This window comes from Siphateles boraxobius, unplaced genomic scaffold (assembly GCF_051911475.1).
Source record: "Siphateles boraxobius isolate OS27281-9 unplaced genomic scaffold, OSU_SipBor_1 48, whole genome shotgun sequence".
In the NCBI taxonomy this organism is placed as follows: Eukaryota; Metazoa; Chordata; class Actinopteri; order Cypriniformes; family Leuciscidae; genus Siphateles; species Siphateles boraxobius.
The window spans coordinates 13,037,536-13,054,343 of NW_027509119.1; the positions used below are offsets into that span (position 1 = coordinate 13,037,536).

General features: G+C 38.0%; 1 protein-coding gene across 5 annotated transcripts in view; it reads left to right on the forward strand.

Moving 5' to 3' along the window:
- dok7a (docking protein 7a) overlaps window positions 1–16,808 on the forward strand; it is a 102,405-nt gene that overhangs the window by 82,978 nt on the left and 2,619 nt on the right. For all 5 annotated transcript variants that reach the window (XM_077202063.1, XM_077202064.1, XM_077202065.1 and 2 more), the window contains 2 exons: window positions 15,952–16,027; window positions 16,246–16,401. In XM_077202063.1, coding sequence (XP_077058178.1) covers window positions 15,952–16,027; window positions 16,246–16,401 — 232 coding nt within the window. The remainder of the gene's footprint in view (window positions 1–15,951; window positions 16,028–16,245; window positions 16,402–16,808) is intronic.

Below are 16,808 nucleotides of genomic sequence, written 5' to 3' on the forward strand. Positions count from 1 at the left end.
AGTTAGAAAGAAAGAAAGAAAGAAAGAAGAAAGATTAGTTAGAAAGAAAGAAAGAAAGAAAGAAAGAAAGAAAGAAGAAAGATTAGTTAGAAAGAAAGAAAAAGAAAGAAAAAGAAAGAAAGAAAGAAAGAAAGAAAGAAAGAAAGAAGAAAGATTAGTTAGAAAGAAAGAAAGAAAGAAGAAAGATTAGTTAGAAAGAAAGAAAGAAAGAAGAAAGATTAGTTAGAAAGAAAGAAAGAAGAAAGATTAGTTAGAAAGAAAGAAAGAAAGAAGAAAGATTAGTTAGAAAGAAAGAAAGAAAGATTAGTTAGAAAGAAAGAAGAAAGATTAGTTAGAAAGAAAGAAAGAAAGAAAGAAGAAAGAATAGTTAGAAAGAAAGAAAGAAAGAAAGAAGAAAGATTAGTTAGAAAGAAAGAAAGAAAGAAAGAAGAAAGATTAGTTAGAAAGAAAGAAAGAAAAAGAAAGAAAGAAAGAAAGAAAGAAAGAAAGAAAGAAAGAAAGAAAGAAGAAAGATTAGTTAGAAAGAAAGAAAGAAAGAAAGAAAGAAAGAAAGAAAGAAAGAAAAAAGAAAGATTAGTTAGAAAGAAAGAAAGAAGAAAGATTAGTTAGAAAGAAAGAAAGAAAGAAAGAAGAAAGATTAGTAAGAAAGAAAGAAAGAAAGAAAGAAGAAAGATTAGTTAGAAAGAAAGAAAGAAAGAAAGAAAGAAAGAAAGAAGAAAGATTAGTTAGAAATAAAGAAGAAAGATTAGTTAGAAAGAAAGAAGAAAGATTAGTTAGAAAGAAAGAAAGAAAGAAAGAAAGATTAGTTAGAAAGAAAGAAAGAAAGAAAGAAAGATTAGTTAGAAAGAAAGAAAGAAAGAAGAAAGATTAGTTAGAAAGAAAGAAGAAAGATTAGTTAGAAAGAAAGAAAAAGAAAGAAAGAAAGAAAGAAAGAAAGAAAGAAAGAAAGAAAGAAGAAAGATTAGTTAGAAAGAAAGAAAGAAAGAAAGAAGAAAGATTAGTTAGAAAGAAGAAAGATTAGTTAGAAAGAAAGAAAGATTAGTTAGAAGGAAAGAAAGATTAGTTAGAAAGAAAGAAGAAAGATTAGTTAGAAAGAAGAAATATTAGTTAGAAAGAAAGAAAGAAGAAATATTAGTTAGAAAGAAAGAAAGAAAGAAAGAAAGAAAGAAGAAAGATTAGTTAGAAAGAAAGAAAGAAGAAAGATTAGTAAGAAAGAAAGAAAGAAAGAAAGAAAGAAAGAAAGAAAGAAGATTAGTTAGAAAGAAAGAAAGAAAGAAAGAAAGAAGAAAGATTAGTTAGAAAGAAAGAAGAAAGATTAGTTAGAAAGAAAGAAGAAAGATTAGTTAGAAAGAAAGAAAGAAAGAAAGAAAGATTAGTTAGAAAGAAAGAAAGAAAGAAAGATTAGTTAGAAAGAAAGAAAGAAAGAAAGAAGAAAGATTAGTTAGAAAGAAAGAAAGAAAGAAAGAAAGAAAGAAAGAAGAAAGATTAGTTAGAAAGAAAGAAAGAAAGAAAGAAAGAAAGAAGAAAGATTAGTTAGAAAGAAGAAATATTAGTTAGAAAGAAAGAAAGAAGAAATATTAGTTAGAAAGAAAGAAAGAAAGAAAGAAAGAAAGAAAGAAAGAAAGAAAGAAAGAAAGAAGAAAGATTAGTTAGAAAGAAAGAAAGAAGAAAGATTAGTAAGAAAGAAAGAAAGAAAGAAAGAAAGAAAGAAAGATTAGTTAGAAAGAAAGAAAGAAAGAAAGAAAGAAAGAAAGAAGAAAGATTAGTTAGAAAGAAAGAAGAAAGATTAGTTAGAAAGAAAGAAAGAAAGAAAGAAAGAAAGAAAGATTAGTTAGAAAGAAAGAAAGAAAGAAAGAAAGAAAGAAAGAAAGAAAGAAAGAAAGAAAGATTAGTTAGAAAGAAAGAAAGAAAGAAGAAAGATTAGTTAGAAAGGAAGAAAGAAAAAGAAAGAAAGAAAGAAAGAAAGAAAGAAAGAAAGAAAGAAGAAAGATTAGTTAGAAAGAAAGAAAGAAAGAAGAAAGATTAGTTAGAAAGAAAGAAAGAAAGAAAGAAAGAAGAAAGATTAGTTAGAAAGAAAGAAAGATTAGTTAGAAAGAAAGAAAGATTAGTTAGAAAGAAAGAAGAAAGATTAGTTAGAAAGAAGAAATATTAGTTAGAAAGAAAGAAGAAATATTAGTTAGAAAGAAAGAAAGAAAGAAAGAAGAAAGATTAGTTAGAAAGAAAGAAAGAAAGAAGAAAGATTAGTTAGAAAGAAAGAAAGATAGATTAGTTAGTAAGAAAAAAAGAAAAAATAATTATTAGTTAGAAAGAAAGAAAGACAGAAAGAAAGAAGAAAGATTAGTTAGAAAGAAAGAAGAAAGATTAGTTAGAAAGAAAGAAAGAAAGAAAGAAAGAAAGAAGAAAGATTAGTTAGAAAGAAAGAAAGAAAGAAAGAAAGAAAGAAAGAAAGAAAGAAAGAAAGAAAGAAAGAAGAAAGATTAGTTAGAAAGAAAGAAGAAAGATTAGTTAGAAAGAAAGAAGAAAGATTAGTTAGAAAGAAAGAAAGAAAGAAAGAAAGAAAGAAAGAAAGATTAGTTAGAAATAAAGAAAGAAAGAAAGATTAGTTAGAAAGAAAGAAAGAAAGAAAGAAGAAAGATTAGTTAGAAAGAAAGAAAGAAGAAAGATTAGTTAGAAAGAAAGAAAGAAAGAAAGAAAGAAAGAAAGAAGAAAGATTAGTTAGAAAGAAGAAATATTAGTTAGAAAGAAAGAAAGAAGAAATATTAGTTAGAAAGAAAGAAAGAAAGAAAGAAAGAAAGAAAGAAAGAAAGAAAGAAAGAAAGAAAGAAAGAAAGAAAGAAAGAAAGAAGAAAGATTAGTTAGAAAGAAAGAAAGAAGAAAGATTAGTAAGAAAGAAAGAAAGAAAGAAAGAAAGAAAGAAAGAAGAAAGATTAGTTAGAAAGAAAGAAAGAAAGAAAGAAAGAAAGAAAGAAAGAAAGAAAGAAAGAAAGAAAGAAAGAAGAAAGATTAGTTAGAAAGAAAGAAGAAAGATTAGTTAGAAAGAAAGAAAGAAAGAAAGAAAGAAAGAAAGATTAGTTAGAAAGAAAGAAAGAAAGATTAGTTAGAAAGATTAGTTAGAAAGAAAGAAAGAAAGAAAGATTAGTTAGAAAGAAAGAAAGAAAGAAAGAAAGAAAGAAAGAAAGAAGAAAGATTAGTTAGAAAGAAAGAAAGAAAGAAGAAAGATTAGTTAGAAAGGAAGAAAGAAAAAGAAAGAAAGAAAGAAAGAAAGAAAGAAAGAAAGAAAGAAGAAAGATTAGTTAGAAAGAAAGAAAGAAAGAAGAAAGATTAGTTAGAAAGAAAGAAAGAAAGAAAGAAAGAAGAAAGATTAGTTAGAAAGAAAGAAAGATTAGTTAGAAAGAAAGAAAGATTAGTTAGAAAGAAAGAAGAAAGATTAGTTAGAAAGAAGAAATATTAGTTAGAAAGAAAGAAAGAAGAAATATTAGTTAGAAAGAAAGAAAGAAAGAAAGAAAGAAGAAAGATTAGTTAGAAAGAAGAAAGATTAGTTAGAAAGAAAGAAAGATAGATTAGTTAGTAAGAAAGAAAGAAAGAAAGAAAGAAAGAAAGAAAGAAAGAAAGAAGAAAGATTAGTTAGAAAGAAAGAAAGAAAGTAAGAAAGAAAGAAAGAAAGAAAGAAAGAAAGAAAGAAAGAAAGAAAGAAAGAAAGAAAGAAGAAAGATTAGTTAGAAAGAAAGAAGAAAGATTAGTTAGAAAGAAAGAAAGAAAGAAAGAAAGAAAGATTAGTTAGAAAGAAAGAAAGAAAGAAAGATTAGTTAGAAAGAAAGAAAGAAAGAAAGAAAGAAAGAAGAAAGATTAGTTAGAAAGAAAGAAAGAAAGAAGAAAGATTAGTTAGAAAGGAAGAAAGAAAAAGAATGAAAGAAAGAAAGAAAGAAAGAAAGAAAGAAAGAAGAAAGATTAGTTAGAAAGAAAGAAAGAAAGAAGAAAGATTAGTTAGAAAGAAAGAAAGAAAGAAAGAAAGAAGAAAGATTAGTTAGAAAGAAAGAAAGATTAGTTAGAAAGAAAGAAAGATTAGTTAGAAAGAAAGAAGAAAGATAAGTTAGAAAGAAGAAATATTAGTTAGAAAGAAAGAAAGAAAGAAGAAATATTAGTTAGAAAGAAAGAAAGAAAGAAAGAAAGAAAGAAGAAAGATTAGTTAGAAAGAAAGAAAGAAAGAAGAAAGATTAGTTAGAAAGAAAGAAAGATAGATTAGTTAGTAAGAAAAAAAGAAAAAATAATTATTAGTTAGAAAGAAAGAAAGACAGAAAGAAAGAAGAAAGATTAGTTAGAAAGAAAGAAGAAAGATTAGTTAGAAAGAAAGAAAGAAAGAAAGAAGAAAGATTAGTTAGAAAGAAAGAAAGAAAGAAAGAAAGAAAGAAAGAAAGAAAGAGAAAGAAAGAAAGAAGAAAGATTAGTTAGAAAGAAAGAAAGAAAGAAAGCTAGATTATTTAGTAAGAAAGAAAGATAGATTAGATAGATAGATAGATAGATAGATAGATAGATAGATAGATAGATAGATAGATAGATAGATAGATAGATAGAAAGAGATAGATAGATGGATAGATAGATAGATAGATGGATAGATGGATAGATAGATAGATAGATAGATAGATAGATAGATAGATAGATAGATAGATAGAAAGAGATAGATAGATAGATAGATAGATAGATAGATAGATAGATAGATAGATAGATAGATAGATAGATAGATAGATAGATAGATAGATAAGTTCATTAGTACATATAGAATGGTAGTTTAATTGAGTCTTGGGCTTCAGGGAGTTTAGATTTGAGTTTTTGTGTTGTACACTGCTGGGCCACCGTAGCCTTGGCTCAATTTGAACTGTTGCAATGAAAGTCAATGGGATTTTTATGATTTTTAATATTAATTTTTAAGAAATCTGAAAGTCAAATCAGTCTGAAAAGATATAGCACACTAAGTCAGAACAGTCTGAAGGTCTGACACGAGTTTGGGGTTTGTAGAGTTAAAGCTTTAGGAGGAGTAGCAGTCAGAAAATTTTGGTTAAGAAAAAGAAGAAGAAAAAGAATAATAATAAGTTTAAATAGGATTTCAGTAAGTTGGCTTTCACAAGCCAACTTAATAAGTTTAAATAGGATTTCAGTAAGTTGGCTTTCACAAGCCAACTTAATAAGTTTAAATAGGATTTCAGTAAGTTGGCTTTCACAAGCCAACTTAATTATTATACCCCTTAATCGATCACACATGTACAATTTTAGTTCATCAATTATTATTACGCATACTTTAAATGAATAAATATATAAAATAAATAAAGGTTATATAAATACGCTTTAGAATCAATAGATGAAGTTATAAAATGACTACATGTGAGCTTAAATGTTCAATTCTCTCTATACCTTTATCAACTGCATAAACTAACTCTTACTTGCACTGATATACAGTAGCGAGACTTTTTCTTTTAGTTGTCCTCTTTCATAGACAGCTATTTTCTTCTTGTTGTTTAAATTTGTTTAAATTCTTAATATTTTAATACTTGTGCCGCTTCTTTTGCGAGAAATGTATTTCAATGAGTTTTGAATGAGTTTCACTCTTTCTCAGCATGTGATTGGCTGTTCGCTACTGATGTCACACCTAAACTCCTTAACTCAGGATCAAAGCTTAAGTTGACAGAGAAAGTTGATGATCAACATCATGGTACCAACAAAGCCTGGTTGGATTGGTTTGGTTTTGTCAACTCAAAACTAATCCTGCAACCCTGAGTTTGTTCAACTACCATCATGGTACAGGCTCCAGGTTTCCCAATCCTTGATTGTTTCTATGGTTACTGATTATGTTTCACACTTCTCTAGTTTTGTTGATTAGCGTCCTTGTTTATTTAAGCTCTTAGGGGGCTTTTACACTGTACTCGTTTGCTGCGGTCCGAGCCCGGGCACGATTGTTCCCGGCGCACCCCGAAGCGTTGGTCTGGTTTCACACTCAACTTGATTCTATGGAACTCTGGTGCGTTTGCCTGCATCTTATGTCATTGCAAACGTGCACGGCGCATGATAGAAAACACGACGCGGGTCAATATATTGTGTTTTTTTTATTAATTTGGTGCTATTATGCATAGCTGAGTAAACACCGGTTTACTGTGTGTGTGTGTGTGTGTGTGTGTGTTGCATAAGATGTCTTCCTGCTGCTTGCAAATGGACTCTTTTGAGGAGACAGTGGATTTCCATTAATTTGTTGCCCTGATTGCATGCACTATGCTCGAATACACTGCAGACTCACTCTTGCTCGTATCCAAGGTAAATCTTCATCCCTTACGTGTGTTTTATTTAACTAAATACATCATAAACGGCTAAAACGCATGCGCAGGAAACTTTACTTCCTGAACAAGTGCGCACCCGAGTCGGGTTTGCTTTCACATACAAACGAACCACAGCAAGTTTCGGGAGTAACCAAGCTCAGACCACCTCCTCATGGTAGTCTCGGGTTCGGTACCCCAGTGTGCACCCAGGTCCCATGACAGCGTTCACATTAGCGATTTTTCATGTGAACCGTGCCCCGTTCCGAACTAATCTGCCAGTGTGAAAGCCCCCTCAGTTCCCTTTGTTCAGTGTTTGGTTCAGGGATCTCCTGCGTGTTACCTTTTGGATTTATTATTAAAGACTATTTGTTGGTACACATGCGCTCTTTACAGCCACAGCCTTTCAGAAAACCGAACATGGATGCCACGACTGGATCGATCAAACACACCATTGTTACACTTAATCTTCAGAACTCCTCACCCAAGCAGACTCCCTGATGTCTAGTTGTCCCACTCTGAATTATCACCCCTTTGCTCTACTCATACACTTCAAAGACACTTGGGACAATGATTGTTCTCAATAAGAGAACATTATAGGCTATCCAAAGAAATGGAATTACCTCCACTAATTCATTGACAAATCTGTCTAATGAATGAACATGCATTTCACCAGTATATTTTTGTGTATTATTACTGTTTGTATATTTTCTTTTTAGATTGTTTAGTGTTATGCATGCCTGATAATATAACTACTAGTTAGGGCTGGTAATTTTGAGAGGCGGTATTATCGCCATTTAATCATTTTTATTTATGTGTTGCTATATAAATAAGTGTTACAGGTTACTATGTGGTCAGCTTGCACAAAAAAGAGGACATTTCCAGTAACCAATGTAACCAAAACTAAACCGCGTCTCTGCGCATTGAAAGGCTGTCACTCAGCATGCAGTTACATTGTTACGGCAACGGACTGTCTTTGAGTGTATCATTAAAGCGTTCATTCAACGAACACGTTCAAAAACGCTTATTCATTAAAATATTGATGTAATGAAGCAAGGTGTTCATTATTTTTTACTTTGAACTCCACTTTTCAAGGCTCAGCTGACCAGCAATGCATCGCATGGGTAACGCTGAAGCTGATGCCTCACTTAATAGAGACAAATGGCATTGATTCAATGCATTGACCAGCGCTGCCGCTGATGCCATTCATGGCAAATACCCTTGTCGAAATATCTTCCGGTCTCCAGCTCCACCTTGGCAAGTAGATCCCTGGCCTTGGGCCACCGAGGCCTTAACTTAACCTCAGCCCATCGACTAATCGGCTCCACATGAGACCCTCGTCCTTATGGCTCCACGTGCTCCCTCGTCCCTCTGGTTTCACCTTGGTCAGTCATTACTCTGCTTAGGCCACGGACTTCCGAGCCTTCGGCTGCATTTTGTCCCTCCACCCATTCGGCTCCGTCGGGCTCTGCCTTCCCCTACCCAAAGTCACAAGTATGTTCGTTTTTTTTTTTTTGTGTGTTTTGATTTGGTTTGCTTCTGTTCCTGTTTGGCTGAGTAACCATAGCAATAAACAAGGATCAGGAACCGTTTGTTATGCATGTCTCTAGTTCTGTTGATTATCCTCCTTGTGTGTGTATTTAAGCCCCAGTGTAACAGAACTAGAGACGTGCATGACAAACTGTTCCTGATCCTTGTTTGTCAGGTCAGGTCGGGAAACCTGATACTGGTACCATGTACCCCAGTACTACCTGTTTCATGGTTGAGCTTTCTGGCGACTAATCTGGAACCCCCATGGCCCTGTATAGGGAATGAGGAGGGTGGGTGTACACCCTGGCAAGATTAAGGCCAGGTGTCCACCAATGCGTTTTTAGCCAGCTGAAAACACTAGACGCTCTGCTGAAAACGCCTAGCTGTGGGCGCTTGAGAGCGGTTTGGCAGCGCAGCGTTTTTTCAGTTGAGACGACTCGTTGCTATGATACATAATATCTGCAGCAGAGTTTACTTGTAACTGATCTCGCAGATAATTTGTTTCATACTAAAAATTTATTTCTCATCCATTTTGTTCGGTTAGCTCTGCTGGTTGACGTCGTTGTACAGAAAGAATGTTGTGACAGTTGGTCGGTGTGGTATTTGTCCCGCCCCTCCTCCACTGTGATTGGACGGCTGGGTAATAAGTGACATTGATGAGCGCTGCGTTTTACCAAAACTTGAACATTTTTCAACTCTCGGCGACCAGTATAAAACACCGGGCGCTCAACGCTTGAGCGTTAAATACACCCTCAGTACCTCGTTACGCTCATGGCGTTCAAAAAAACGCGGCGCTCCCATTGAAAACAATTGGAATTATACGCCAGCTGCGTGAAAAAACGCTTTGGTGGACACACGGCCAAAAAGCAAGATTTGCTTTCAAGGGCGGAAGAACTCTTTGGAGTCAACGGCCATACACCAAAATGCTTGGATCCTAGCAAGGCAATTGTACTGTGCACCGCTTTCTACTTTTGGCATTTCCTTCACCCGGACACTCTCGCAGACGTACTGGCTGTGCGTTTCCTCTGATCAAGTGAGCTCCGGGTGAGGGAAGCCCCTGACAAGTGATAGGACCACTCAGGGTAGCTTTAAAGTCCTGGTGGCAAGTTCACAGTGACCAACTTGAATCGTCGACACGTGCAGAGGAAACCTGCGTCTGTAACTCACTCTTACAGAAAACAAGACACAGAACGAGGTAGTTCCCGGTTTTAAGTCTGAATGATGGTCAGAACACTCAGGCGCCAGGGACCTTTTTCTAGAGTGGGAGGGGTTCCCAAACCTCTTGGAAGCTACCACTGATGCTCACTGACAATGACCTTGACCCTGAGACGACATGTGCTAGGAAAACCGCTGTCATTGACACTAAACTTTCCAGGAAACCTGACTCGCGGGTGCAGGTACCATCAAGGAGAGGAATTTCACTTTCTTCTGGTTTGGAAAGTCCACTGATGAACCACGTCTCTATGGCACAGGTTTTGCTGTCAGCAATACCATAGTTTACCAGTACCAGCATACAGACACTAGTTGCTGTTAGTGACAGAAACTCATTCATGACTTGAGCCTCATGACAGTGTACCATCAAAATCATCTCTGCTTATGCTCCGACGCTGGCTGCTGACCCTACTGTCAAGGATCACTTCTATTACGACCTTGAGAGTGCTTTGGACCCCTCGTCCGACTCTGAACCTGTTGTGCTCTTTGGAGACTTGAATGCTCGAGTTGGAGACGACCATCAAGCCTGGCCTGACTGTATCGGAAGTTTGGTGTTGGTCGTATGAAGAAAAATGGTCAACGTTTATTAGAGCTCTGCTGTAGAAATAATCTGTGTATCACAAATACAATCTTTCCAGTGAAGAGACATCATAAAATTACATGGTGTCCCCCAAGATCCAAGTCATGGCATCAGCTGGACTTTATCATAGTAAGGCAGAAGTAGAGGAGGGAGGTGCTCAACACACACACTCCTATCACAGCGCAGACTGTGACACAGACCACAGACTATTTGTGTCTACAATGCAGCTGAAGCCAAGGCCCTGCTATCGCCAGGTTAAACATTCCAATAAAATTGATGTAACAAAAACACGCATACATGCTCTCAAAGAGGAATACTGTAAGAAACTTGACAAAGAACCTGACCCTGACTCATACTGGGACTCTCATACTGTACATGACAGCGGTTAAGACTTTCGGAAAAAGAAACCTTCAAAATCCAGGCTGGTACAGATCATCTATTGACACAATCTAACCTGTGTTAGAGGAAAAGAGGGAAGCACTAGTTCGTTTGAATTCAAGACCCACTCGTCAAGCTCAGGAAAACTATCGCGCAGCCAGATAAACTGCCCAGGAAACTGTCCGGAAGTGTGTTCAGGTATACTGGAATTATCTCTACTCTAGAATAGAAAACGCAAGAGACTCTGGAAATCTCAAGGAAATGTTTGCAGCCATCAACACTGCAACAGGACCCACATTTCAAACCTGTGGTGTGCTAAAGAAGAAAGATTGATCTACTATAGATGACCAGACGGATAAGCTTAAAAGATGGATAGAGCACTACAGCGAGCTATATGGAACAGAGGGAAACGCTTGCCGTCAGACTCTCTTAAACCTCCCTCAATCTCAAATATATAATCACCTTGATGATGAACCTGACATTGCCGAGGTGTTATCCACCATTGAAAGTATGAGTAAGGTACCAGGTGCAGATGAAATACCAAGTGAGCTGCTACAAGCGGGTCTAATCCCATTAGCCAGTCATCTTCACCAACTCATTCTGAAATGCTGGCATGGCAAACAAATACCACAAGATTTTAATACCACAAGATTTTAAAGATGCAACGATCACCACTCTATATAAGAACAAAGGCGATAGTGGTGACTAACAATTATTGAGTTATTTCATTGCTGTCTGTCACTGGCAAAGTACTTGCTCGTATCCTACTGAAACGTTTGCAGGAAATCACTGAAGATGCATATCCAGAATCTAGTGATGTATGTCTCGAGACCACTTTTACGTGGTCTCGGTCTTGTCTCGGCCTTGACGGTCTTTGGTCTTGGTCTTGTCTTGGTCTCGGACCTCTCGGTCTTGTCTAGGTCTCGCTGACTCAGACCGACATAGTGGTCGGGGGATTTAGCAATACAATACTACAATATCCACGACGACACAAGGTTCGATAATGCAACAGTATTTGAATGTTCGTGTGACTCGTTTCGCCTATTTGAACAATGTATATCTTAATGGTCCAGTGGTAGAATTTTCGCCAACCGTGTAAGAGGTTCAGGGTTCTAATCCGCACTCGTATAGTTTTTTTTTTTTTTTTTTTCGCGTATAGTTTTTTTTCTCATCAAAACCGATTATGTTCATCATTATGTTTTGTGATTTAGAGTAGAGTAACGAATAGAGAGTACACTAGCAGTGTTGTGCCTGAACGGGTTCATGAACTTGTTCATATTTTGGGCGAACGTGAACTGAACGTACTGTATTACTGCCTGGTGAAAGTTACTGTGAACTCGTTCATTCTGGTGTCTGTGAACGACGTGCGGCGCACTCTCAGATTAACTTCGTTCGCCTTCCAGGTGAAAACCCAGCTAAAATACACCATAAACAGGCCTTAATATGTAGCGGTAAAAACACCCAATCTGGCAACACCAGCCACTAGCGTCGCACCACCGCATCCGTGATCAAAACAAAATGCAGCAAGGAAGCGTCGTATGATAATTTAAACGAGTTTTATGTCAAGGTCGGTGAGGATGGGAAAAAATCTTAAATTTCTGTTCAAACTTTGCCCGCCGATAAATTATTTGCTGTCTGTAGTTCTATATGGGCTGTGGCAATCATTTTGAAAAATAATAGCTCGCAGCAACATATGGAAAAAAAGAACTATGAATGAACTAGTTAAACATTTTTAAGTATAAACTGAACTGAACTAGTTCATTTAAAAATTTGTGAACTGAACTTTAAAGTAGTTCATGTAGAAAAGTGAACTTTCCCAACACTGTACAGTAGTCTGTTTTTTTCCCCTCCGGTCTCGACTTGGTCTCGGTCTTGGTCTGTCTTGGTCCTGGTCTCGATACCCTCTGGTCTTGGTATTGTCTTGGTCTCGGTTTAGGCGGTCTTGACTAGAAGTCTACCAGAATCGCAGTGCAAGTTCGGACCACAGCGATCAACCACTGATATGATCTATGCTGTCCAACAACTACAAGAGAAGTCACAAGAGCAGCTGCAACCGCTTTACATGGCTTTTTTTGACCTAACAAAAGCTTTTGACTACGTGGACAGTAAATCTCTTTTCCTGGTCCTTGAGAAAGCTGGCTGTCCACCTGCTCTACTCTTACTGATACAGTCATTTCATGACGGTATGTTGGGTTGGGTGAAGTTTGATGGTGAGCTGACTGGTACGTTTCCCATCAAACAAGGTGTAAAACAAGGCTGTGTATTAGTGCCTACACTGTTCGGTATTTACTTCTCCTATGTATTCAAAAGAGCATATGAAGACCTGGACGACAACACTGGTGTCTCCCTATTGTCACGTAATGATGGAAATATCTTCAATCTGTCTCGTTTCAAAGCTAAAACCAAGACCCAGCAATTTGTTGTGCATGAACTAATCTACGCCGATGATGCTGCTTTATGCGTGTCATCTCCGGATCAGCTTCAAATCCTGATAGATCGATTTGCTGAATCATGTGACAAATTTGGACTCACTATTAGTCTGAAAAAGACTGTTACAATGTCACAGGCCCTTGACTCTCATACATTCACAATCAATGAGACCCGGGTACCAGACAGTTCACAGTTCCTCATTCCCTTCTTTACCGGTCTGTCATTATTATATCTGATTGAACCGGGTCAATGGAAAATACAAATTCTACATCACAACAATGTATCTAAAGTCACCTTTAACTATCTTTAACTGTGTTATGCAACCAATGAAGGTCAAATCCCCCCCCGCCCTTTTTTTTAAATCAGTTTGTGCATTTTTCTATCTGCCTGTGTTTTGTTTTTTACATATGTGTATTTGTATGTGTGCATATGAATCTATTGTATGTCTTATTCTAATATGGGTTCCCCCTAGAGTATGATAAGTGAATGTCTGTTTGTGCTTCTGTTTTCTCTGTGGTAGTGCATGTTCTGGCCCCTGGATTTCACTTCCCTCTTGCTCAGGGGTGGCTCCATCATCTGGCTCCGGACTCAACTCTACTGGTCCTTTATCTAGTGTCTAGTGTTTATCTAGTGTTTATCTGCCTCTGAGGCCTCCTCTTCCCCATTTCCACACCTCATCATTACTTCCTCAACATGCTGTGGAACCACCTCTTCCATGTCACACTTCACCATCTCCTTGAATTGACCGTCTTTTACAGACTTCTGTGTCACTTGTGGATAGAATACTTCAGCCTCTGGCAGCAGCTGGTCTTCACACTGGCCCGGTTTGAAAGGTCTGCAAAATCCTGTCCATTCGCTCTCCTCCTCTGAGCTACTTTCCACGGTTTGCTGCTCAGACTTTGCTTTGCTGAGTTTTCTTTTCACCATCTTTCTCAGAGTTGTTGTTGTTTGTTCTATGGGCAGGAATTCACAAGGCAAAAGCATGTTACGATGGAGGACCCTGACTCGCCCATGCCCAGTTTCAGGCTGCACCTCATAGACTGGACACTCTGATCTCTTTTTCTGGACCACATAGACTTGCTCCTCCCAATATGATCGCAGTTTTCCTGGGCCCCCTCTTTCACTCATGTTCCTAGTGAGAACTCTACAGCCCGGCTGTAACTCCACTCCATGGATCTTACAGTCGTACCTGTCCTTGGCCTTCCCACTTGCCATACTCGCAGATTCTGAAGCCAGCTTGTAGGCCTGATCCATTCACTTTCTCCAATTTTTGCATTCTCTTGATGAGATGATGATTGATCTCTGGGGCTGAGGTTGAACATGATATCAATAGGGAGCCTCGGATGACGTCCAAACAGCAGAAAGTAAGGAGCAAATCCGGTTGCCTCATTGTGTGTGCAATTATATGTGTGCACTACTTGTGCCAGGGAGTTTCCAATCCACCTTTTCCCTGTCAGTCAGATTCCGCAACATGGACAAGAGTGTCCTATTAAATCGCTCCACCTGACTGTTTCCCTGCGGGTGGTAGGGGGTCGTTCTGGAGCCTGTAATACCGCTGTGCTGCTGGAGTTGTGCGAACAACTGGTTGTCAAACTCCTTCCCCTGGTCATGGTGCAATCTTGTGGGGAAACCAAATTTCAACACAAAATCCCAGAAAATCTTTTGAGCTGTTGTCTTACCTGACTTATTGAGGCATGCATATGCTTGAGCAAAGCGAGTAAAATGGTCCATAATGACTAAGATATATTCATACCCGCCTTTGCATCTTTCCAAATGAAGAAAGTCCACTGAAACCAATTCAAAGGGGTGTGTTGTGTCAATATTGGTAAGTGGTGCTCGGTTTGGCTTGTTGGGGCGTTTTGTCTTAAGACAGCGACATACTCTCAAGACCTGATGTTCAACGTCCCTCTGCATATGTGGCCAGTAGAATCGGTCTCTCATTAAGTGGAGCGTCCGCTCTACACCTAGATGGTCCATGTTTTCGTGAAACTCTTTGAAGGCCAACCATGGAACTTCTTGGGCAGCACCAGCTGTGATCAAGTTGCTGTTGTTCTGTACAGGACTCCTTGCTCATCCAGGAACAACCTTTTCCTCTCCCGCATCACTACAGCACCGCATCATGACCCTGTCTCTAGACCATCGATTTGTTCTTATGCAGTTCACCACCGTGCTGATCACTGGATCCTGTTCCTGGGCTTCCCTCAGCACGCTTTTGTCAAAGTTCAACACTGCATTCTCCTCTTCAGCCAGTGCGGTCTCGATGGTGACTGGACACATCCACGGAGTGTGTTCTTTTGACTGAATACTGAAAGCTTGGGTCACACCACTGATGACATTTGGACTCACTTCTATCGGACACTTCTTCATATACTCCTTCATTTCCAATGGCATGCGCGACAAGCCATCTCCATCAGCGTTGGTTTTTCCTGGACGATACTTATTAGTGAAATTAAAATCACCCAGCTCTGCAACCCAGCGATGTGTAGTGGGATTTAATTTGGCTGTCGTGAGCACATATGTTATTGGATTGTTGTCTGTGTAGACAACAAAAGGAGGAGTATAATAGAGGTAATCTCTAAAGCGCTCACAGATGGCCCACTTCATGGCCAAGAACAAGAAGTTTTCCTGAATGCAGATGATAGTTATTTTCTGCAGCAGATAAACTTCTGGATTCCTAAGCAATGACCCGGAGCTTGCCTTCCTGTCTTTGATATAGCACGGATCGCAGCCCTTCCTGGGATGCGTCGCAGTGGAGGATGAACGACTCTTCAAAATTTGGGTAACCTGACACAGGGTGTTGTGAAACAAAATCAATCAACTGACAGAGCACCTCCTGGTGCTTCAGCATCCAGACGATGGGATGGTTTGAAGGGAGTTGTCCCTAACGGTTTCATTTCTTAGCAGTTTTTTTTCCTCTTTTAGCAGCTGTCTGACATGCACTTTTTTCTTGGCTCAGAAGGTCATAGAGAGGTGTAGCTATCCTGGAGAAATTTGGTATGTATGAGAGTTTTGACAAATATTTGTTTACAAAAGCTACCTACTGGAGCTTTAAAGCCTGTTTGTTGGTATTCCTTCATCATTGTGCGCTCATCATAGCCACATGGTATAATTTCATTAGTAATTAGCATTTTAAAAAATACCTTATATTTGATCTCTTTTCATTGCATGCAATGAAAAAAGAAACATTGAGATTTTTTCCTTCATTTAATGACTTGTGCATCAAAGGGTTAAGCGATACAACTGAATACATAAATACAACTGAATGCCACACAGTGGGTCATTAGCAGGCAGTCAACTGAAAACTGCATTTGTAAAGCATAAAGGTTGAACCGCATAAAGGCTGAACCTGTATAGACAAGTTACAGATTAAACTGGTGTGGACATGTTACTTTTAAACAGGAATCGGGACTAATGAAGGTGTGTTTTTCCATGGATGAACATCTCTCTCTCTCTCTCTCTCTCTCTCTCTCTCTCTCTCTCTCTCTCTCTCTCTCTCTCTCTCTCTTTCTCTTTCTGTGACAGTTGGAGGAGGGGAGCAGGTTTGAACTCATAGACAGCTGTGCTGCTTCACAAAGGGTTTCTCATCATCTCACTGAAGGTGAACTCACTTTGCCTGAGGTCTATGGTGTTTTCTGTAGAGAGAGAGAGAGAGTGTGTGTGTGTGTGTGTGTGTGTGTGTGTGTGTGTGTGTGTGTGTGTGTGTGTGTGTGTGTGTGTGTGTGTGTGTGTGTGTGTGTGTGTGTGTGTGTGTGTGTGTGTGTGTGTGTGTGTGTGTGTGTGTGTGTGTTTGATGTGAGTCTGATCTGTGCGTTTCAGGTGGAGTGTTTGCGTTTGCAGTGGACGGATCAGTGATGACGGACAGGCTCAGAGGAGATGCAGTAACATACGTGAATATTCCCACCAGCCCTATGTCCAAAAAACAGCTGCATTACATGGAACTAGAGTTGCAGGAATCCAGCACGGCCATCAGAGGTGCAAAACAAGCAAATAATAATTAGTAGTGTATACAGATCAACACCATATATAGATATATTATATGGAAGCTTGTTTCCACCACAGAATAAAAAAATAACAAAGGTCATTTTGATGTTTGACTTTATTTCCTGTGTGGAAGTGGGCACAGGAGGCAGTTAAGCGGGCTGAAGCGAGGCTGAGACATGGCATGTTGTTAGGCTCTGTGGCAGCTGGACGAGCCGGGTTTGGTAGGAGAGAGATGGGGGAGAGAAAGACGTCAGCTGATCCAAGGGTCAGATCTGTGCAGAGGTGGAAGAGGAACGTCGGAGTAGGACAGTGGCTATGTGCAAGCAGGGATCTTTGACTAATTGGAACCATACAACTGCCTGTAAGATCACCTGGGCAGAACTAAGGAAGACAGAACC